Source organism: Lolium rigidum, chromosome 2 (genome assembly GCF_022539505.1).
Source record: "Lolium rigidum isolate FL_2022 chromosome 2, APGP_CSIRO_Lrig_0.1, whole genome shotgun sequence".
Lineage (NCBI taxonomy): Eukaryota > Viridiplantae > Streptophyta > Magnoliopsida > Poales > Poaceae > Lolium > Lolium rigidum.
Genome location: NC_061509.1, coordinates 206,619,001 through 206,642,580, shown reverse-complemented (window position 1 = coordinate 206,642,580; position 23,580 = coordinate 206,619,001). Strand labels below are relative to the sequence as shown.

Sequence of the window (23,580 nt, the reverse complement as noted above, 5' to 3'; positions counted from 1 at the left end):
ACAAAGATCAGTATTGTTGGGGCTAAGTGTGCTTTCTGTACAAACAAAAATCTTGAATGGTCAGAATTAGTTAAAAATCTAGAACTTCACATTTGTAAACCAAGGTGTCAAAGAAATACAACAAAGCTCTGCTCTTTTTTCCTGTATTTTCTTAAAAAATCATAGAATGGGATAAGACGCCAGCAAAACTTTTCCATTTGTGCCAAATGAGCACTACATGGGCCTCCCTAAAGTTTTAATCATCTCTATTCTGTGTAGAAAATATAGGGACAACACTGTATGAGTGCCTGACTTATATGTGCTATGCCATGGTCTATTGCCTGGCGCAAATATGTTGAACACATGCAGCCTGATTTAGTATGCTCACATCAACATGGTTATTCAATAAAAGAAACGAGTTAGAACACAAGGTTAGTTTGGGTAAAGTTGCAATGAATCGAGTTACTATTTGCTTCAGCACCATGAACATTTGAATGGCGTTTCGAAAAATTTGGGCCTAAAAATGAACATTTTTAATGAATGAGCATTGGACTATTTGCTTCAGCACCATGAACATTTGAATGTAGAATGAGCATTGGACTGTCAAGACGTTGTTTTTTCAATAAGTGAAACCATGTCATTCTACATATTGATCTACGGTTCTTGATTTTCCATTAAGGGCAGAGTTTCATTTTTCCATTAGAAATTGGAAAACGTAGTGAGCAGATCCTTCCGGGCTATTTCCTCTCACACATAAACTAAGCATTACCTAAGGTTCCACACAGAGTTAAAACCTAGCAGTACCTAAGGTTTCACATAGAGCTAAATTTCGCACTACCTAATTCCCATAGAGTTAACAAATTATGAAACTTAACAAAAAAACACAATCAGAAGAACTACGACAAGTATTAGCATTTCTACCATCAACTACAAAGAACAAAGATTTCTTACTTCACCAACCAAGCACTGATTCTGCGAAGCTCGGAGGCAAAGGAACAAGTAGAGAAGGAGGGTGCCATACTTGGAGATGTTCTTTGGGGGAAAAATGCGTGGGTGCTGCCTCACATGTGTGCGTTATCCACTGCCAGGTGGGGATTCTCTCCTGTCTCCCAGTCCTCGCTGGTTATTTCCTCCCAGTCCCTTTTGCCACCGTCCCATCAACTACAAAGAACAAACATTTCTTACTGCGCTAACCAAGCACTGATTCTGCGAAACTGGAGGCAAAGGAACAAGTAGAGAAGGAGGGTGCCATACTTGGAGATGTTCTTTGGGGGAAAAATGCGTGGGTGCTGCCTCACATGTGTGCGTTATCCACTGCCAGGTGGGGATTCTCTCCTGTCTCCCAGTCCTCGCTGGTTATTTCCTCCCAGTCCCTTTTGCCACCGTCCGACCAATGCTCCCATAGTTCGCCCAACACAGAAGCTATCTGGAATACAAGTCAATAGGTTAGCTAAAATTCTACGCTTTCTTTGGGAAAAAGAAAAGTAAAAATTGGGAAAGCCGATTGATAATATTTTGCAGAAAAATAAATAAATATACATTTCTGCAGAATCGATGATACCCAATATAATTTTTCGTATTCTCTGTAAGTTTGATGTCTTACAAAAAAATCTTTGAATAATTTGCTGGACAGAATTTATTCTTGAGTCTAGAATGACAAGAAACCATCCTTGCAAGCATTAATGTTCATTACATGCACTGCTTCGGAGACAATCTTTTATGTTCTCGCTGTTACTATCTTCTAATCTTGGAATCATTACTTGCGATTTCTCACATTCGCTTTCAATAGTGTTCTGTCATATTTTCCTGAAGTTCTTAGATCAAAATAACCGATTCGCATGCGAATCCGATTGAAAGAGTAGAATTTTGCAATTTCTTTTAATTAATGCTATATATGAATGCCATGTTCAACTTCTCAACGAGTTACCATCTTGGAAGAAAATTGTGAGGAATTAAGTAAAGACCTTGCGCATGTACATGTGATTCTTTAAATTGATTACTTTGCACAGCAAGCTGCTTGATCATCTGATTTTTTGTCAGGTCTCAGCCGCTCAGTCGTCTTTGGACAGAGAATGAAAAAATTACGCAAGGAAAAGACGAGCAAACTCAGCACAAATTCCAGTAAATATGCAGAATTAAGGGATGAGATAGGTACAAGTGAACAAAAAACCTGTCGGTTTCTCTTCCTCACTCCACACAGACACAGCGGGTGGACCTGCGGCCATGGAGTCTGGAGAGGCCGCGGCGGCTTCATTGACCCTGCCGTCGCCTTCGCTGGACAGCCATAGGACGAACATGCATCCAGCTCTGGTTCCGGCTCCGCTTCGGGTTCCCCAAGATGGCAAATCCAGCTGCGATTCCGGAGCTTCACTGCTGCCGGCAGGTGTGCGTCTCCCTTCGTCCGAACGACGGTGGTGGGACGGACCCTTAGCTTCGCAGCTCCGTTATGCGTGACCGCTTTCCCCATGCAACGGCTGCAGGTGGCCAAGGGCTCACGGACTGTGAGCGTACGGTGCGAGCAGCGGCAGGAAGACATACTGGTGGCGACGAATCAGCGGTGCAAGGCACGAGGATCACTGCAGTATGCTCGCTTTCGTCGATTGATGCTCCGGCGGCCGGAATTGAGGAGGACATGCGGTGGCTCTAGCTTCACGGGAAAGAGAGTAGAAGGGGATCGTATAGTATAGTAGGTGCGACAGTGCTGAGAAAGGGATTAAAGTGAAAAAGATCAGGACTGCTTTTCACGTGCGTCCATATTGTCCTCTTCGTGCCTGTGCATGAGAGAAACGGATCAGGACTTCGCCCGTCTACCCTGTGTACATGACTATTATTAAATCTATTTCATAAATATTTGCAACATATAGTAGAACCTATATATGCTTAAATTTGAATACTTAGTGTTCAAACGATTATTAGGACGGGCGCGGCGTGTCGCCGCGCGGATGCTTCCTAGTAACAATTTAACGAAGATGAAACTTCGTCATGAATACTATGAGTAGAGCCTAAGGACATATTTGTCCATATGCTACAGCGGAGCGTGTCTCTCTCCCACAAAGTGAATGCTAGGATCCATTTTATTCAAACAAAACAAAAAAAACAAAAACAAACCGACGCTCCAAGCAAAGTGCATAAGATGTGACGGAATAAAAATATAGTTTCAGGGGAGGAACCTGATAATGTTGTCGATGAAGAAGGGGATGCCTTGGGCATCCCCAAGCTTAGACGCTTGAGTCTTCTTGATATATGCAGGGGTGAACCACCGGGGCATCCCCAAGCTTAGAGCTTTCAATCTCCTTGATCATATTGCATCATACTCCTCTCTTGATTCTTGAAAACTTCCTCCACACCAAACTCGAAACAACTCATTAGAGGGTTAGTGCATAATAAAAATTCACATGTTCAGAGGTGACACAATCATTCTTAACACTTCTGGACATTGCATAAAGCTACTGAACATTAATGGATCAAAGAAATTCATCCAACATAGCGAAAGAGGCAATGCAAAATAAAAGGCAGAATCTGTCAAAACAGAATAGTCCGTAAAGATGGATTTTATTAGGCCACCAGACTTGCTCAAATGAAAATGCTCAAATTGAATGAAAGTTGCGTACATATCTGAGGATCATGCACGTAAATTGGCTTAAATTTCTGAGCTTCCTACAGGGAGGTAGACCCAGATTCGTGACAGCAAAGAAATCTGAAACTGCGCAGTAATCCAAATCTAGTACTAACTTTACTATCAAAGACTTTACTTGGCACAACAAAACTCAAAACTAAGATAAGGATAGGTTGCTACAGTAGTAAACAACTTCCAAGACACAAATATAAAACAAAAATACTGGAGTAAAAACATGGGTTGTCTCCCATAAGCGCTTTTCTTTAACGCCTTTCAGCTAGGCGCAGAAAGTGTATCTCAAGTGTTATCGCGAGATGGAGCATTAATATCATAAGCTCCCCCATTTGTAGTGGTACTAGGGGCTTTGTCAATTTTAGGCCTATAATAATATTTCTTTGGTTTAGGCACTTTAGAGACATACATAAACTTTTGCTCCTTTCCCACATAAGCTTTCTCTCTAAGCTCGTAAAGATGAAAAGGTTGAACCCAAGGTTCCCATAGCTTTTTCAAGTTCGCCAATCCTATTAATTTGATTATCATGGTCAACACAAGTTCCTAGGACACTAATTCTTTCATCAATTCCTCCTAAGGATTTATCAAGTTCATCGGTTTTATCAAGTAATATCTCCAACTTAGTTTCAACACTCGGAAAATTTTTCTCTATGGTTTCCAATTTTTTCATAACATCCTCAAGGGAGGTTTCAATTTTAGTTTCATTAACAGGTGGTGTTCCAAATAAACTCTCAATAATGCAGCTAGCTTCTAAAGCGGGAGCGCCTAGGAAGTTACCTCCCGCGAGACAATCAAGAACATATCTATTCCAGCTAGAGATACCAACATAAAAATTCCTGAGTAGGATAGTGGTGGAGTGTTTCTTAGTGCACCTATTATGGGCATCACTAATTCTATACCAAGCATCTTTTAAACATTCTCCCCCTTGTTGCTTAAATAAACGAACTTCAACTTCAGGATTACTCATTTTAACAGTAGTAAATAAAACAAACTAGATAAAATAAATGCAAGTAAACTACTTTTTTTGTGTTTTTGATATGGCAAACAAGACAGTAAATAAAGTAAAACTAGCAACTAATTTTTTTGTGTTTTGATATAATGCAGCAAACAAAGTAGTAAATAAAATAAAGCAAGACAAAAACAAAGTAAAGAGATTGAGAAGTGGAGACTCCCCTTGCAGCGTGTCTTGATCTCCCCGGCAACGGCGCCGGAAATTTGCTTGATGCGTGTAGTTGACACGTCCGTTGGGAACCCCAAGAGGAAGGTGTGATGCGCACGGCGGCAAGTTTCCCTCGATAAGAAACCAAGGTTTAATCGAACCGGTAGGAGTCAAGAAGCACGTTGAAGGTTGATGGCGGCGGGATGTAGTGCGGCGCAACACCGGAGATTCCGGCGCCAACGTGGAACCTGCACAACACAACCAAAGTACTTTGCCCCAACGAAACAGTGAGGTTGTCAATCTCACCGGCTTGTCTGTAACAAAGGATTAACCGTATTGTGTGGAAGATGATTGTTTGCAAGAAAACGAGTAAAACAAGTATTGCTGCAGATTTGTATTTCGAGTATTAAAAGAATGGACCGGGGTCCACGGTTCACTAGAGGTGTCTCTCCCATAAGATAAAAGCATGTTGGGTGAACAAATTACAGTCGGGCAATTGACAAATAGAGAGGGCATAACAATGCACATACATGACATGATAAGTATAGTGAGATTTAATTGGGCATTACGACAAAGTACATAGACCGCCATCCAAGCTGCATCTATGCCTAAAAAGTCCACCTTCAGGTTATCATCCGAACCCCCTCCGGTATTAAGTTGCTAACAACGGACAATTGCATTAAGTATGGTGCGTAATGTAATCAACAACTACATCCTCGGACATAGCGCCAATGTTTTGTCCCTAGTGGCAACGAGCACAACACAACCTTAGAACTTTACATCACTCGTCCCGGTGTCAATGCGGGCATGAACCCACTATCGAGCATAAATACTCCCTCTTGGAGTTAAAAGCAAAAACTTGGCCAGAGCCTCTACTAGTAACGGAGAGCATGCAAGATCATAAACAACACATATGTAATAACTTGATAATTAACATGACATGGTATTCTCTATCCATCGGATCCCGACAAACACAACATATAGAATTACAGATAGATGATCTTGATCATGTTAGGCAGCTCACAAGATCCAACAATGAAGCACACTGAGGAGAAGACAACCATCTAGCTACTGCTATGGACCCATGGTCCTGGGGTGAACTACTCACTCATCACTCCGGAGACGACCATGGCGGTGTAGAGTCCTCCGGGAGATGAATCCCCTCTCCGGCAGGGTGCTGGAGGAGATCTCCAGAATCCCCCGAGATGGGATCGGCGGCGGCGGCGTCTCGATAGGTTTTCCGTATCGTGGTTTTTCGCATCAGGTGTTTCGCGACGGAGGCTTTAAGTAGGCGGAAGGGCAGAGTCGGGGGGCTGACGAGGGGCCCACACCATAGGGTGGCGCGGGCCCCCCTTGGCCGCGCCGCCTTGTGGTGTCGCCACCTCGTGGCCCCACTTCGTATCTCCTTCGGTCTTCTGGAAGCTCCGTGGAAAAATAGGCCCCTGGGTCTTCGTTTCGTCCAATTCCGAGAATATTTCGTTACTAGGATTTCTGAAACCAAAAACAGCGAGAAAACGAGGACCGACACTTCGGCATCTTGTTAATAGGTTAGTTCCAGAAAATGCACGAATATGACATAAAGTGTGCATAAAACATGTAGGTATCATCAATAATATGGCATAGAACATAAGAAATTATCGATACGTCGGAGACGTATCAATGGCCTCTAGCTACACTAAATCTTCCTTTGTCGTCTTTAGCTTCCTTCCTCAAAAAACCCGCCAGCTCCTCTGCAACAGCATTTGCGCGTTCCTCTAGTGTGGACCTCCCTCGCATGGCGTCGAACTATATAAGTAAAGGAGATCAATATGAATATCAATCATGATAACAAAAATGACGGTAATAAAATAAAGTTGTGAATGTATTGCTTACGTTGTATCTTAAATCCTTGTGCTCAAAGGTAAACGTGCGAATGAAGTCGCAAACGAAGTATCCACATAGATGTGTTCCTGGTGGTTGTTGGTAGCACTTTAAGAGAATACAATTTAATCAAATAATAATCTAGAATGCATCATAATTATATTTAAAATAGTAGTAAAGAGATGCATGGCCCTATCTCGTACTACTTACCGGAACACTCCAAAACGTCAGCTTCTCATGAGAGATACCGACAGTCTCGGACTTGAACCGCTTCCAAACCCTGCCCGGCAAGGAAAATGAATTGCTAAGTTATTCACTACTTGATATCTCAGAAAATCATCGAAAGACACCGACATAGCGCGAGAATGATTGAAATTACCTTTGGATCATGTCTTGCATGCTTTGGAAGTCTTCCAAATTTCTCGTTAATGGGTCGTAGACATCAAATCTTCCATTATCAATTTGAATATCTAGGAGAATCCAGTAAAAGCTAAACACGTATATAAATATGTCAGTAACTCATCAATTAAAATTGTGAGTGAATGGATGCAAATGAGTTAGATCGTCACTTGAATTTGTAAGGAAATAGTACGTTGGAGACGTATCAGTGTCCAAATCAGAAACAAGCCTGACCATCTGATTTGTCCAGACACAACATCTAGTACCATCCTCCGGCACATCTACTGAAGTTATTTCCAATGAATCAAGATACAATATCTGCAGGAACACATTATGCACATTACAACTTGTACAAAAAACTTCTCTCTGCATGTAAAAGGGAACAAACAAAAACTTTGGCTATTTTTAGAAACTAACCATGATATATGGCATGCAAGCCTTGAACCAATTCTTATTGATCTTTGCATTTGCAGTCTGAACCAGTATGTCAACAACGAACTTGGCCCAATTCAATGTTTTAATAGCCTCTGTGTTGATCACGGGAGGATAGCACTTTGGGCTGACCTTTATTCCAGTTGTTGGCGCAAAAACAGAGCTGATCACATATATCACAAACTTCCGAAGATATGCAGTGTCCGCAGGAAATGATGGTCCTAACTGCTTCTCAATAAAAGTGACTGTAGGTTGGACACCATCCTTAATCCCAAGCATCTCCAGTATCAGGCTGGTGGCGTCGACATCCAGTGTATAGGGGACATCAGTATTGCCCATGGAAACACCAAGAACCTTCACAACAGAATCCGGAGTAACAGGAATTCTACCCCTTTCACCGAAATCCAGAGCGCACCCATGTGGATCAAATGATCCATCAAGAAATGGCAAAGCGCAGGATTGAGTTTCGAACACTTCATCTTGGCAATCTGTCCAAAATCTGATTTCACCAACAAAGCCAGTTGATCTTCTGTCAAGTCCTTACAGAGCCTTACAATCTTCATGTGAGATGATCGATTGAAGAGATTGCTCTGCCAAAAACATGAGAGGAAACTTCTATCAGCCATACGAATCAAAAAAGCATAGTTCGATGTAAAAAAATGTAATCCAAATTAAAAGAAACTGAACAAAATCATGAGAATATATACAAACCTGGTTCTTCTTTTTTGATACTGCCTGGGCATCGCCAATATCAGCAGCTGCACTTCCCACATGTTCATCTACAGCTGGAACTTCCTCATCTACAACTGGAACTTTCTTGATTTCTGGTAACTCAGATGCAGTTTGATGATCTTGGTGAGTTCCATCAGCACTAACTTTATGCTGGAGCTACAACTTTGCTTTCATCTTAGTAAATTTAGACTGGCATGCGTTGGACAGTTTTTTGCGTGAGGATTCCTGCAGCACAACAAGCACAACATAAAAAACTCCTTTTAGCTGAAATAACATGAACATATAGTCATGAAAAAAAAGCAAAATGAAAACCATCTACCGTACCATCGTGAACTTGAAAATGCTGTTAGAGAAGTAAGCTTGTACAAAAGGACAGGACCTGAAAACAAACACAATCAACATGTCTGAGTTAACACATGTGCTTGAGCAATAAATGTTTAACACATGCAAAAATAAAAGTGATCCAAAATTGTGACAATGATGTACTGACAATGATGTATTAATTATGCAAATTACATGCCATAATTTACATGCCATATGTATTAATAAAAGTGATCCAAAAATTACATGCCATAGATAACAATGATGTATTAATTATGCAAATTATACATCCTTTGGATGAGGAAGTTCCAGCTGTAGATGAGCATGTATATACTGACAATTTTTGATATCCAAAGGATGTATATACTGACAATTTTTGATATCCAAAGGATGTATATACTGACAATTTTTTACATCCAAAATAAAAAGTATACATGCAGCATAACAATGCTTAGTTTGAGTATTGCAAATGTACAAAGATGCAATAGGATGTATAAATCACCATTTTGATACATGTAATAATCACCACATCCATACGAGGATGAACATGCAGCAAACACATGAACACTATGGTCGGAGGTGTAGTAGCTTCACAAATTCCGAAGACATGACTACTACAAATCACACATATACGAACCACGAACACATCCATGACCTAGGAAGACGAGAACAGGAGCAATGGTGCATAGAGAAGTACATCCGCGTGTCTAACTAGCCGAGAACAGACATATGAACAGGAAATCAAAAGCACCAAACCATGCGAAAATCAAATCGAAGCAACCCATCGCACGCGGCCTACGCAATCAACGCCTCGCCGCGCCGCCGTGAGGCAGCCGCATTCACGCAGCAAAAGCACCGCAGGATTCGAGTCGGCTAGTAGGTCACGGAGCGAATCGGCGGGCCCTGCAGGCGGGCGATGGGGAGGAGCGCGATGGGTTGCTTCTCGTTCTTCGATTCGAGGTCCGACGAGAAGCGGCGCAACCCCAAAAGTAAGAGCAATCGATGTAGAAGTGCTTACCACAGCTACGAAGACGGGGCTCTCCTTCCCCGAATGCTCTCCTGACAACACACCCAGCCTCGGAAATCGTCGATTCGCGGTCGGCTACTCGACGACGACGTTCGGCGGCCTCAGAATCTTCGATTCGGGGAAGCGCAGCGCTGATAAAACCTCCAGCAATGAGAACCCCCGCCACAAAATCATCGATCCGCAACGCGGCGCCGACGAGCGGAGCCACGCCGACGAAACTTGACGACGACCGCTCGAGATACCCTAGGGGATTCGGCCGTGGTTCCCCGCTGGAGGAAAATCGCCGCGAGACCCCGAATCGCAGTGGAGGGAGGCGAGGAGGAGAACGGGAGGGCGAGAGGTTGGGGATGAAACGAGAGCGGTGGAGTTCGAACAGGAACCGACACCTATTTTGTCGGGAAGCGACGGTTCTTTTCGGGACCACACGATGAGAAAGCGACGGAGGAGATGAGGGAGCACTGTCTAAGACAAGGGAGTGCCTCAGCAAGAAATAGATTTTGCGGGCCTGAAAATGTGGAACCGATCCAGTAGAGTTAATTCGTTATCTGCCCTCTAAAGCTTCCGTGTCTGAATTCTGTTCCCGAAGGAACTTTGCTCTCGTCAGCGAAATAGCAGCAGAACACCAATAATTCGCGAAAAAGGGGGCAGAAAACCAATGCTGCAGCGATCGTCCACGGAGCAATTGGGAAGGGAAACTTTATTTTCAAAGCAGTTTGTTAGTAGCATTTAAGAACGAGTTAAGGAACTACCCTTGCTTTCAGTTTAAAGCTCAGGGAAATGGAAAAGAGAGACATTATTGCGTACTTAACGCTGCGGTACACCGAGTTCACCATCCATGCCGGTTTATTAGTGTAACACACTTAAAAAGAAAACTTTGACCTAATTTGATGAACAAAATATAATAAATAGTTAGGACAGAGATTTGGTGCAAATGGGTTCCATCGACCTTTTTATTCAAAAAACTGAAAATAATGTTTCTAAGTTTTCAAAAAATCTGAAAAAATCATGATATAGTCCGTAATGTATCTGTTAAACGAGCGAATTTTCAGTTGGAAACAATATGTAGTTTGGGCTACACAAAATTGTTATTTTTGTGTAGCTTAGAATAGAAAACATATAGAATTGAGATTTTGAACGTTAGTTGGATATATCTAACTACTTTCAGAATTTGTTTCATAACTTTTTGAAACCTGTAAATATAAGATTTTGAATTTTGCAATATGCCGAGAGCACTGATGCTCTACAGATGGACTAGTGAGGCCAGTTGTTCGTCCAGAAAGACCAAATTGATCACATCGACTAGCTCGATAATAACGGAAGAAACAAGAAATGAAAAGAAAACATTTTCTTTCATCCAGAGATACTACTGTGTTTATTTCAAAAAAAAAGAGATACTACTGTGTTGCAGAGTGTACAGCTCTTTCCAAGCAAGGAAACAAGAACTTGGCAACCTTGCAGGCGGAGACAAGGAAAGGATTTCAAAAACTTTTCCCCACCACCACACGCTGCTGCTGCTAACCAGTGACCAGAGACCGGAATCTCCCTTATCCCGCGCCGCTCCTCCTCAAGCGCCAACTCCAATTTCCAAATCCCACAAAAACCCTCCGCCGCAACACAAATTTCCCCCCGAAACCCCAGATCCCCACACGGCACACGCACCGCAGCAGAATCGCCGATTTCCGAAACCGGAGCAACGCCGGCCGACGAGCTGCGGGTCCGTCGGGTCCTATGCGGCAGCGCGGCGTTGCGCTCCTGCGAGGAAACGTAGCGCCAAATGCCTGAGCCCGACCGCCACCTCCTCACCGCCGCCGCCGCCGCCGGCCTCCACCGCGACGGCCTCAAGGGCTGGCCCGACCTGTGGATGCTCCCCGGGAAGCCGCCGCACGCGCGCGCCGCCGCGGCGGCGCCCCCGCCAACGCCGCCGGACCAAACCCTAGCCTTCTCCGACGAGCTCCTCCTCCGCGTCCTCGCCTGCCTCCCGGACCCGCACCTCACGTCCGCCGCCTCGCTCGTCTGCAAGCGCTGGGCGCGCCTCTCCGGCCGCCTCCGCCGCCGCCTGGCCGTGCGGGACTGGGCCTTCGTCACGCACCGCCTCCCGCACCGCTTCCCCAACCTATCGGTCCTCGACCTCTTCCCGGCCTCCATCGCCGCGCCCGCCGCCCCCTCCCGGGCCTCCCCGGTCCTCACCTGCGGTGCCGTCTCGCTAACCCTAGACCCCAGCGCCGACCCGCCGCTCGGCGCCTGCCGCTTCCTCGCCGACGACGTGCTCGACAGGGGCCTGGCGGTCGTCGCCGCCAGGTTCCCCAACCTCCGCCGCCTCTCCGCCACGGCCGCGGCGTCCGAGTCCGGCGGCCTCATGGACATCGCCGGCGGCTGCGCAACACTACAAGAGCTCGAGCTCCACCGATGCACCGACCTCGCGCTCCGCCCGGTGTCCGCCTTTGCGCACCTCCAAATCCTGCGCGTCGCCGCCGCCTCCTCCCCGCTCTACGGCACCGGCCACGACGGCGGGGTCACCGACATCGGCCTCACCATCCTCGCCCACGGCTGCAAGCGCCTTGTCAAGCTCGAGCTCGTCGGCTGCGAGGGCAGCTACGACGGCATCGCCGCCGTGGGCCGCTGCTGCGCCATGCTCGAGGAGCTCACCATCGCCGACCACAGGATGGACGCCGGGTGGCTCGCCGCGCTGGCTTTCTGTGGCAACCTCAAGACCCTGCGCCTTCAGGGGTGCGGCAGGATCGATGACGATCCTGGCCCCCCTGAACATCTCGGCGCCTGCCTCACGCTCGAGAGCCTGCAATTGCACCACTGCCACCTGCGTGACCGCCGCGCCCTCCATGCTCTCTTTTTGGTCTGTGAGGGTGCTCGTGAGTTTCTGGTTCAGAATTGCTGGGGCCTTGAAGACGACATGTTTGCGTTGGCTGGCCTATGCAGGTATTGTAACCACCAATCTGGCTCTTCAAATGTTCAAATGTATTACTACTAGTTTCCACATGGATTACCGATGATTGCGTAATGGGGACAGTTTGTGCCTTCTACTGTTTAATTATTCATTCATGCTTTTTGTTTCTTCTGTCTGTGATAATGACATGCTGCCACTAAAAGGAGTCTTAGGTAGCTAACGTTCGGATGCTTGCAATGCATGGATCCCGTGCATGATTGGAGTGACCACTGCTTCTGTGGTGATTGGAATGCTTAATAACTATATTCAGGGTTGACTGCGGTTCTTCTGTTTGAATTTTTTAACAACAACCATGCTAAGATGACCTTTGTAGTTGGCTTTAATGTTTACTGATGGCGTGTTATCTTCTTACATATAATTTACTTAGTTATCCCTTTTTCCCAATTCTGCGAGTGCTGTCTGTGTGCAAAGGGGAAAAAAATCTAGCAGTTCAATAGATGTCGTTAATGTATTCATGGTTGATGTGTTATCAGTTGATGTATTTTGTTCGTATCAGTTTTAAGGTGCGTGTTTAAGTGAAACCATTTCTTAGTATACTTGTTTTCTTTTCTTGTGATAAGAGCCTCATGCGGTAACCATTCTTCACCCCACTGCCATTTGTATAGAGCAATAACAGTCATAACCTCAAATGTAGCTTCCTGTTAAAGACCTTTGGCTTACCCAGCAAGGCTGCTACTGAACGAGCATTTAATAAATATTTTCTAATATTAGGAAGTAATAATGACCTGTAAGTTGTAATGCTTGGCTTAGATGTCTGCGTGAACGTATTTGATTAGGATAGAGGTTAGTTCTATTATTCCATCACAAATCAGGCTCCAATAATTCCATTTGCTAGTGTTATAACTCCCTCTGTTCTAAAATAAGCGTCGCAAGATTCTCTAAATACGAATGTATCTACACATTGAAATGTGTCTAGATACGTTCGCATCTAGACAAAATTCTGGCACTTATTTCGAAACAGAGGTAGTAGAATTAATTTGTTGGAGGAAGGAAACATCAGATGACTAATCTTACACTTGTCATATACTGAATATTTAGACAATTGTGCGTATTCAGCCACCTGCCTAACAATGTCCCAAAGCACTAATTGTCGATTTCCCAATCACATGGACCTGCGCGTGACTGGAGAGACCATTGCTTCTGTGCTGACTGGAATGATTAATGACCATCTTGCGGATCGAGTGCAGTTCTTGTTGTTTGAATGTTTTAAGAACCATGCTAAGACAAACTTTGCTAGTTAATTTTTGTGAGGTAGTAGAATTGATTTTGTTGGAAGAAGGAAACATCAGATGACTAATGTTACACATGTCATATACTGAATATTTAGACAATTGTGCGTATTCAGCCACCTTCCTAACAATGTCCCAAAGCAATAATTGTCGATTTCCCAATCACATGGACCTGTGCGTGACTGGAGTGACCATTGCTTCTGTGCTGACTGGAATGATTAATGACCATCTTGCAGATCGAGTGCAGTTCTTGTTGTTTGAATTAAGAACCATGCTAAGACAAACTTTGGTAGTTAATTTTTATGTTTACTGATGTGTCAGGGGGGGGGGGATGCTTGCAGTACGTGGACCCCATGCATGATTGGAGTGACCATTGTTCCTGTGGTGGTTGGAATGATTAATAACTATCCTGAGGATTGAGTGGAGTTCTGGTTGTTTGAATGTGTTCAACAACTATGCTAAGATAAACTCTGCTACATAACTTTTATGTTTACTAATGACGTATATTGTATGCTATCTTGTTACTGATAATGAACTTTAGTTATCCTTTTGCTCTCCATCTTTTGAGCACTGTCAGTGTGCAACAAAAAAAAGCTAGCACATCAATAGATGTCGTTAATGTATTTTTGGATATGGTTGATGTGTTATCAGGTGATGTACTTAGTTTGTACTGATTTCAAGGTACGTGTTTAAGTGAAACCATTTCTTAGTATACTGTTTTCTCTTCTGGTGATTAAAGCCTCACCCGGTAACCATTCTTCACCCCAGTGCCATTTGTGTAGAGCGATGATACTCCTAACCTAAAATGTAGCTTCCTGTTAGTGACATCTTGGATTAACCAGCGAGGCTGTAATTCAACAAGCATTTGGTAAATAGTTTCTTATATTAGGTAATAATGGACCTGTAAAATGTAGAAATTCCTTTATATGTCTGCATAAATGCGATAGTGTGCTGATATCATGGTGGTCGAAACCTCCAGTTGTGAGGCTAACAACCAGGGTTCGAACCTTGGTTCTGACAAAAAACAAGGCCCCTCACTGAGTTTGTTTCGTATGCGTGCCTGGCTGCCAACTGCGCCGCCTCAAAAGGGTGGAGCCAGCTTTCCACGAACTAACAAACACTGCCTTTGGGTTTCTTTCCCCAAGGGTTGAGTTTTTTTGTTTGGATAAATGTTTTCCCTTAGGATAGAGGTTACTTCTGTTATTGCGTCACAGATCAGTCTCTAATAATAATTCTATTAACCAAATGCTATATGATTCACTTTGTTGGAAGAAGGAAACCGCACATACTAATCTTGCACAGTACCGAACATTTAAACGCTTTTGCGTATTCAATCGCCTGCTGTACCATGTGCCAAAACTACTAATTGTTGATTTCCCAATCTCTTAGTGTGGTAAAAGGACTGAGAAATGACTGCGTTCCTGTATATTGTCTGCTAGTGTTATGTAGAATTTAGTAGGTTATTGGCCCCACATGAAGCAGTTAATTATGACCTGAGCATTCTTCTGCTATTTGACACCCATTTCTTGCGTGCATTTAATTAACCCTTGGAGGCATTTGACTAATTGATTTTGTTCCAAAAGTGATATGTAGCTATTTCTCTCTGAGAAGGAATTCATTTTGCATCTCGTCGAGTGTAATATTTTTGGTCCTTGCTGAAAAATATCTCTACCCAGCTTGTTTGATGTGTAGTACTACCTTATTTTTGAGTTTGCGAATGGACTTCAGACTTTACAGTCAACTATCCCAGCTTGTTACTTGTAACAGACTCCGAAAAGCTTCAGTTATATAAGCTGGATCTAATGAGGGTCTTTTCTTGGAACAAAAAACCATCCCAGCTTGTTTCTTGTGTAGTGCACTCCAGATTAATGAAGTACCCAGTTTTTCTGAATACAATACCAAGCTAGTGAATTAGTTGGCTGAAGTAAGTGGCTAGTGAACCCTAACCAGAAACACATTTAGGGTGTGTTTGATAAGCTCGTTTGCCCACCAGCTGTTGCCTACTTTACTATTTGGCTGCTTTCATGGTTTTTCCGCAGCACATTATGAAATTAATTCAGCGCAAACGCAATTCACCAACTGCATACTGAGCCTTTGTCAGCTGGAATTCCTAGAGTAGGAACCTTGAATTTCAAACTACCCTTAAGCTTAAGATCATCTTATACCCTTACTGGAAGTAGTAGTGTAAACAACCATTTTTTATCTCGGTATTTTTTGATATTTTCTTCTCAAGAGATGTGTACCTTAGCTGAAAGTGGATGCTTTCGTCCTCTAGAAATGCTTTAGCATATGCCATGGCTTGTCACATGTCTAGGTAGTAGGTATAGTAAGAATTGGATATAATATTTTGATCCACAACCTATATTTTTGGAACTAATACTTGCACATTAGATACTGGGGACTGGACTAACGTTTATCTACTCTCTTCCCTTTTCAGGAGAATAAAATTCCTCTCCCTAGAAGGCTGCTCACTATTAACAACTAGAGGAGTCGAGTCAGTGGTCACCTCATGGAATGATTTGCAGAGTCTAGAAGTTGTCGGGTGCAATAAAGTAAAGGACGAGGAGATCACTCCCGCACTCTCAGAGCTTTTCTCTAATCTGAAAGAGCTGAAGTGGAGGCCTGACAACAAATCTCTCCTCGCCGCAAGCCTTGCGGGCACCGGAATGGGAAAAAAGGGCAGAGTATTTTTCAAAAGGGTATGAAGTCTGACCATCTTGGTGCTCCATTCCCTGCGATGCGCTTCATCTGTTCTCTGCCCGTAAGGATTGAGCTTTTCTTGCAGCAGATTTTACCGGGCCATCAACGAGTCAAAGAGAAGATACTCAACTATCCAGCGGGTGTCGCGGCTTAGTTGTATCGCTCCTCCAGACAGAATTTGGCATGCTTGTGTGGAACTCTTATGGTCGAAGCTTGGTCCGGCACGCTGAAGCGCGACTGAGGTACCAACTGTCCAGATTCGTGTTTGTGGCCGAACTGTAACAACCTGAACTTCCCAATGAGGATCCTAACCAATATTTATGCATGCCACGAAATGTTTCTTTAAGTTACGGTAGAACTTGTTAGTTCCTGATGATGCATCAGACAGAAATGACAGGAAGTTCATGTTTATGTCGCATGACTTCACTGCTAAATGGTTTTCGTTGGTGTACACTTTGCAATACAGAAATACGTTGGTGCATGCTTACTCTCGAGTTGCAATGTGCTCTTCGTGGCTGATGAATTTATTTGGTTTGTCAAGAGATTCTTGAACGTTGATGATACTTTGTCCTTGCATTTCCTGACTCCTGAGCAGCTGATCTTAGGGCATCTCAAGCGGCACGATGCATTTTGGACGCCTAAATTGTCCGCGGCGTCCGATTTGTGTTTAGGGGTGGCTCCAGCGGGCTGATGCATTTTCGGGGCGGGTTAGTTTATTTTCAGGAAATTCAAAAAAGAGGTTGTACCCTCAAATTTGCACGAAATTGCAATCTCAAATTAATTAAGGTCTGAAATAAGTTCATCACACTTTGAACATGGTACGATGCAAAGTGAAGTCCAAAAGGGGCACAACAAGGCCTGAACAACATAAAAAGTCCAAAAGGAGGCCAAGGTGTTGGGCGCATGGCGTCGATGATCAGGCGTCTCGCGCGCGGATTTCGGCGCGCCCCTTCATGAACCAGGCCCTAGTGTCGTCGTCGATGCTGCTTAAGTCGGCTAACATGATCCTTGTGTCCTTTGCATAGGTCTTGGCCTCGGCGTCCATCCTCCTAGCCTCAGCGTCACGCAATTTGGCCTCGGTGTCTGCCTTTTTGGCCTCGACGTCTATCCTTTGGACCTTAATGACCTCTTTCGTGAGGTTGAGGAAGATGGCATCTGCGGCCTCTTTTTCCAGACACCTCTTCTCGTCCCTAGCAGCCAAGGCGGCATGATTGTCGGCCATCATCTTCTCCAGGTTTTGGGTGAACGCAATGGCCTGTGCCTCCCGTGCTAGATCGGCCTTGGTAGCCTTATGGCCGCGGGGACGAGGTGGAAGGGCTTGACGGCAATGATCGTCGTCTTCGTCGTTGAGGTTGACCGCTGTCCCATTCTTCATAGCTTCATCGTAGACCGCAAAGCTTGTCCTCCACTTTTGCACGTCCTTGAGCTTGTCCCAGCAATAGACCATATGGTAGCCCTTCTTATGCACTGCCTTGAACCTCTTCAAGGCCCGGGATCATGGCCTGACAAAAAATCCCTCCTCGCTGAAAGCCTTGAGGGCACCGGAATGGGAAAGAAGGGCAGAGTGTTTTTCAAAAGGGTATGAAGTCTGATCATCTTGGTGCTCCATTCCCCGCGATGTGCTTCATTGTTCTCTGTCTCATTCCGGTGCTGGATGTCTGTCTCATTCCGGTTATTCCAATAGGTATACGAATGATCGAATGTCAGACGCATGATACAGGGCAGTCGCACACATTGAGAGAGCTCACATACCGGGTCGTCCATCGTCGGGGCAGTCGCTGCCATTTCGTCAAATAGGATGCGGGGCTCCGGCATGCTCTCCTCCGGCAGCTGGCGCGCCTTGTGTGTTGCGCCCGGACACGAGTCACCGCTTCTAGGCGTCCGGTTGAGGTCGGGAATCGGCGCCCTGTTGAACTACACCGGTGCCACGCCGGAGGCGAACCGCGACGCCGGGTGGCCCTGCAAGGGAGCAGGAGTTCCAGGACGCAGCTGGGAACTTACCGAGCTCACCGACGAGACCGGAGGAGCGACGCCGGCGACCCCCTCTCGCTTGATGAGCATGTAGGTTCCTGCTAAGCTCGGATGGAGGCCTACTTTCGCGACGCCGACTTTCACCTTCATCTGCCACGCCTGCTGGCCGACGGTCGCTGCATTCCTCTCCTTCAGGCTCTTGCGCCGGCCGTGACGCTTCGCGGCCTCGACGCAATTCTCCTCCTTGGACAACAGCTTCTTGGCCGCCTTGGGCTTTGCGTCCCGCCGCCGGTCCGCTTTGCTTTCGACGGAGCTGCAGCCTCCATGCTGGCTATGGTCGTGGCTACGAAGGAGTGTGGGGCGGCGGCATCCATGGTGGTGGCTGCGGCGGCGAGAACGTCCATCGCTTCTGGACTGCTCGCGCCGGTCTACTTTGATTTTTGACGCCGGGAATGGCAACTGGCGGGAACGGCGGACACTTGGTGCGACCGCGAAGCGTCCGCGGAAACACAAACCTGGCCCATATTTGGGCTAGGTTTCCGTCGCCGCGTACAACTCGATCACTTTGCGTCGCCCTACTCGAGACCCAGACGTATTTACGGTCCGGACGCAAACGGACCTTATGCCAAGAACAGGAGATGGAAGCACTAGGGCTGAACGGCGGCCTCCTGGGTATGAGCAGCACAACCGACCCCACTTGTCGGAGAATAAATCGCAAACACCCGTAAGATGGCCCGGTTCGGCCCAGAGCCCACCTACCTGTATATGTAAGCCCATCCGTGCCATCTTTTGGTTCCCTTTCTCTCTCGGCCCTGACACAGTCTCTCTCTCTCTCTAAACTCGCGCGCCCTCTGCAACTGCCAGGCACGCCGTCGGCAAGACGAAGCGAGGTGTGCATACCAAGAAGCCAAGAAGATGGCCGCCGTCGCCGACGGCGGCGTCTCCTCCTGCGGCAGCATCAACATGCGCCGCATCGACCACCTCCTCCCGCTCCCGCTCCCCTGCGTCGGCGAGCCCACCGCCGCCTCCCGCGTCTCGCCGGGGTCCTCCCCCGCGCGCTCCGACGCTTCCGAGGGCGGCGCCGCCGCCTTCTACGCCGCCGACGCCGAGCCCGACCCCGACCCCCAGCCCGAGGCGTCCGCGGGGAGGAGCACGCAGATGCTGCTCGCGATGGCCGCCATGGGCGCGCGCGGCGGGCCCTACGGCCGCCGCCCGGCTTCCTCCTACGGCAGCTGCGCCGCGTGGAGCGCCGGGTCCCTCACCGAGCACCGCCCGGCCTCCCCGTCCCCCATATGCAGCCCCGTCAGCAGCAAGGGCGGCGACGGCTGCCGGGACGGCGGGGAGCGCCAGGACGACAGCGACGGATCCTCGTTCGTCACGTCACGGGAGGTCAGTTTCCGTTGTCTCCGTGCTCTTTCCTGTTGTTCCTGCCAGGTTCTTGCTAGAAAGGGAGGTAATTCCAGGGTTCTTGGTTTCTTGATTTTGCCTGCCCCTTCGTTCTTGGTTATTTAGCTCTATAGCAATAGCATGCGGTTCATGAATTGTGCCGGACACCATCGATTCCTAAGTTAATTTCTTGTTGCAGCGGTGGTTTCTTGGTTGGAGCTGTTGAGTTTCTTGTATTGCTCCTGGGAACAAATGCCTCAGTTTCGGAGTATTGTGTAGAGTTAAATTGGATTCTTGATTGATAAATGAATGTCCCAGGAATTGATTGGAAATTCAGGAATAATTTACTGCCGACTAGAAAAGGCTGCACATTTGGGATTTGGATGTGTTGCTAGGGTTATTCATTCCTAAGATAATTCTTGTTGCAGCGGGGGTTTCTTGGTTGGAGCTGTTCATTTTCTTGTGTAGCTCCTGGGAACAAATGCCTCAGTTTTCGGAGTATTGTGTAGAATTAAATTGGATTCTTCATTGATAGATGAATGTCCTAGGAATTGATTGGAAATTCAAGAATATTGAACTGCCGATTAGGAAAGCCTGCACATTTGGGATCCGGGTTTGTTGCTAGGGTTCTTCCTTCCAGCATCTTGAAATGGACAAAAACTGGAGTAATCTTATCTCAATCATGTTAACCATTATTTCAGCCAGCCAGGTTAGAATGATTTGGTGTCTGATTCCATTCATCTAACACATCCTGCTGCCAGTTTTGTACCCACCTAGTTTTGCTTTGCATACATTTTATCTTCCGCGGCTCATGAGTAATTGGGAGTTGTTAATAAGACAAACTACCTCAGGAGGAAGAGCAAGGGAGGGCACCAACCAGAGGAGATTTCATGAAGTCTGCTACACCACGAAACATCAGACTACAGACACCCAGGCACCCTTCTCTGCTGGATCGCAGAGGTGCCGTGTTTTGCCTGCTTCCCTGTTGATAGATGAACCAATTTTTGTTTCTTGTATGTCATGGTCACTTAGTTTAATTCAATGATGCAGGTGACGGTTCCAACCGAGGGCCTCCAAGATTCGTCCACAAGGCCACACCAGCTAGATTGATGCGCCGAGCTCGCTCCGCACGCAATTACCAGAGGCGGCGTATGGGAGCAATTGATGCTGTCAATGAATGGAGATTGCCTAAAGTAAGTGAAGAGGAAGATGAGGCAATGGACCAAAAGGACTGGCAGGCAGATACTGTGTCGTCTCGTATATCCTCAGGTGCTGGCCTAAATCTCTTGAAACCTGTTAATTCTTCAGCAAAACATGAATTGGGACAATTTTGTATGTTGCAGCTCGTGATTGGAACTTCGATGCCGAAGGTGCCTATGAGGGAGGCAATCACGGTGGTCATGCTTTTGACCTTTCAGACGGTGAGAATTGTCCAGTTGCAGTGCAAAGGATGGAGAGACGGGTCCGGGGCTCTGCAGTAAAACCAAAGGAAAATTTCGTCCATGCCAAGTTGGTTGCCTGGAAGGATGCACAGATTTCAAAGCTCATAGACAAGTAATCCATATCATCTCATCTTATACGATTACCGCTTAACATTGCACTTATATTTTAGCAATTTATTCTGGACTTGCTCAGAATAATGAATTGTCATATAACAAGAATAGTTGTATTAGCCAATAATGACGTGGAAGCAAATGGCTTGGGAGATGGACAGATGTAGCATAATGAGTTGTCAAAAATGAACATGTTGCTGTTACACTTGAATATACATTGAAATTGAACAAAAGAGCTTGATCCATGACTGGTACAGATATGACTGTTTGTGAGGGGTGACTCTGATTTGTTGAAGTTTTAAACTTCTTAACGAACTGACCTGCAGAATATCATCATGTTTAGTGTTGATGAGCTTAAAATATTCGGATATGTTTATTCCGAGCACTTATGTTACTTATGTTATCTAGGCTGAAAATTAAAGAAGCAAACATCGATGTCTGGCAGAAGAATAAGATTGCACAGGCCAGGGAGAAAATGACAAACACTGAGGTATGCTTGGTAACCCCAAGAAAGACAACTTCAGTGTTCACTGCATTGAATATTTCCACTTATAGCACTGGACCAGTAGTTTTACATTCTGTTTGTGTTCTCAACTGTAAACAGATGAAGTTGGAAAAGAAGAGAGCTGAAGCAGGGCAGAAGATGCAAAAGGCGATACGAAAAGCGCAGAGGAAAGCTGATAAGAAGAAAGTCAAGGAGCAGGCAGCCACTGCCAATCGGATAGCTGGTGTTGAGAAAGCCTTGGAGAAGATGTCTAGGACAGGAAAGCTCCCTTGGTCACTGGCCTTCCTGTGATCCAGCTCTTCACTTGTGCTAGTTCCAGACAAACAGATTGCAATAAGCTCTAACAGTGCCAGCACGAAAAGACTAAAGCTAAAGAAACCAGCAGTGTCAGATATCCAGAAAATTACCATATATGCTGTATATAATGTCGGTTTGTTATCCTAGCTAGGTTGATGGAAGTTTCAGGTCATTCAACACTTAATCAGCCCTTCAACGTTGATTCTTAGACATGACCAGAAGCAAACAGGGGCAGATTATAGTGTTTCTGTATCCATACTCTTGTTGTGGCCTAAATTCCTGTTCTTAGAAACAACATTCTTTTTCTCCCCATTTGGAGAGCATATATATACAGTTTCAGTCGAAAATTTCCCGCTGTTCGCTTCATGAGTTCATGGGTATGGCTATAGCATTCACGTTTTCTATGTGTGATTCTCATTGTTTTGATTTAGGTGTCGCTTGAGTAAGAGGTAGTTTTGCGTGTATCCAGCTATTTTATTGTCAGGAAAGGCAGGCAGGTAGCTGCATTAGGTTTATATATTCAGAAGAAACTAGTCGTTGAGTATACAGTTAGTTCTTTTGCAATGGCATCAAAGAAACTAGTCTACCTGCACATTTAACTTAGCAGATTAACAGTATTGAACACAGCATTTGTTTATTTCTTTTGTGATTTTTGGTGATATTTACGAGTTTTAGCATGGTACCCATTTTTCTGATAAATAAAGATTACAGTATCCAGTGTGTTGCTGTATTTGCTAAGAAAAATCCATTTGCATGACCCCAGAAGTTAATGAATGTTTTTAATTTAGGAAACATGCATTTGCAAAGGAGAAGCCTTGTTGGCAGAATTAAGAGTTCTTCAAGGCTATACCTATTATGCACGTGAACGGGAAGATCAAACGTTCCAATCGCACTTTCAGACAGCGATTAGCCGATTACCACTACAGCAGAGGTAGAAGGCAATAGATTACTTGGTACTCTAATAAAAATGAGTCACCAGGGTTATACTACTCGACAGAGTAGGACTTTGCAAAGCTTTCAATCATAACATCCGAGGCAACACCCCATGTGAGAACCACGGATTGCCCATATCCTCCTGATAACGACCTAACTGTGCGTCGCTCTTTGGAGAACTGGTCGTCGCAGGCTAAGTATGGCATGCATACCTGTGCCATGATTGGAGTTTAACATTTCACTCTGTTCAACCCTTAGCGGATCCATCATCCTTACAAGGTTAGTGACAGAAGATAACGCACATCACATAGCAGAATTCATGTAAACGGTAACTAGTGCTGGTTGGGAAGCTTTATGTGATATGCACAACTTGCCTTGTCAAGTTGTGGAGCAGTCTTTGGTCTGAATCTTTGCACCTAAAGAACCAGATTGCTTCAGCAACTCTGCCTCTCCAGCCTAGAAAAAAACTCAGAAGCAAATGGTACACCAATATTTGGTTACAAGAAA

General features: G+C 45.4%; 2 protein-coding genes across 2 annotated transcripts; both read left to right on the top strand.

The window, feature by feature from the left end:
- Nucleotides 1-11,152: 11,152 nt before the first annotated feature.
- Nucleotides 11,153-16,970, top strand: LOC124692872 (F-box protein At5g51370-like). The gene is made up of 3 exons (XM_047226306.1): nucleotides 11,153-12,471; nucleotides 16,166-16,427; nucleotides 16,517-16,970. Exons 1-3 carry the CDS (start codon nucleotides 11,312-11,314, stop codon nucleotides 16,580-16,582), a joined length of 1,488 nt encoding a protein of 495 aa, XP_047082262.1. The 5' UTR covers nucleotides 11,153-11,311; the 3' UTR covers nucleotides 16,583-16,970.
- A 2,276-nt stretch (nucleotides 16,971-19,246) lies between these two features.
- On the top strand, nucleotides 19,247-22,496 carry LOC124688015. The gene is made up of 6 exons (XM_047221730.1): nucleotides 19,247-19,788; nucleotides 20,637-20,745; nucleotides 20,836-21,054; nucleotides 21,129-21,339; nucleotides 21,747-21,828; nucleotides 21,943-22,496. The coding sequence occupies exons 1-6, from the start codon at nucleotides 19,315-19,317 to the stop codon at nucleotides 22,132-22,134; spliced, it is 1,287 nt and encodes a 428-aa protein (XP_047077686.1). The 5' UTR covers nucleotides 19,247-19,314; the 3' UTR covers nucleotides 22,135-22,496.
- The last annotated feature ends 1,084 nt before the right edge of the window (nucleotides 22,497-23,580 follow it).

Bases quoted from the DNA above. Each gene is read 5' to 3' on its own strand.
- LOC124688015 (XM_047221730.1), top strand. From the start codon at position 19,315: ATGGCCGCCGTCGCCGACGGCGGCGTCTCCTCCTGCGGCAGCATCAAC. The intron at 19,789-20,636 runs GTCAGTTTCCGT...AAACTACCTCAG, and splicing joins CGTTCGTCACGTCACGGGAG to GAGGAAGAGCAAGGGAGGGC. The intron at 21,055-21,128 runs GTGCTGGCCTAA...TGTATGTTGCAG, and splicing joins GTCGTCTCGTATATCCTCAG to CTCGTGATTGGAACTTCGAT.
- LOC124692872 (XM_047226306.1), top strand. From the start codon at position 11,312: ATGCCTGAGCCCGACCGCCACCTCCTCACCGCCGCCGCCGCCGCCGGC. The intron at 12,472-16,165 runs GTATTGTAACCA...TTCCCTTTTCAG, and splicing joins GCGTTGGCTGGCCTATGCAG to GAGAATAAAATTCCTCTCCC. The intron at 16,428-16,516 runs GTATGAAGTCTG...TTCTTGCAGCAG, and splicing joins GCAGAGTATTTTTCAAAAGG to ATTTTACCGGGCCATCAACG.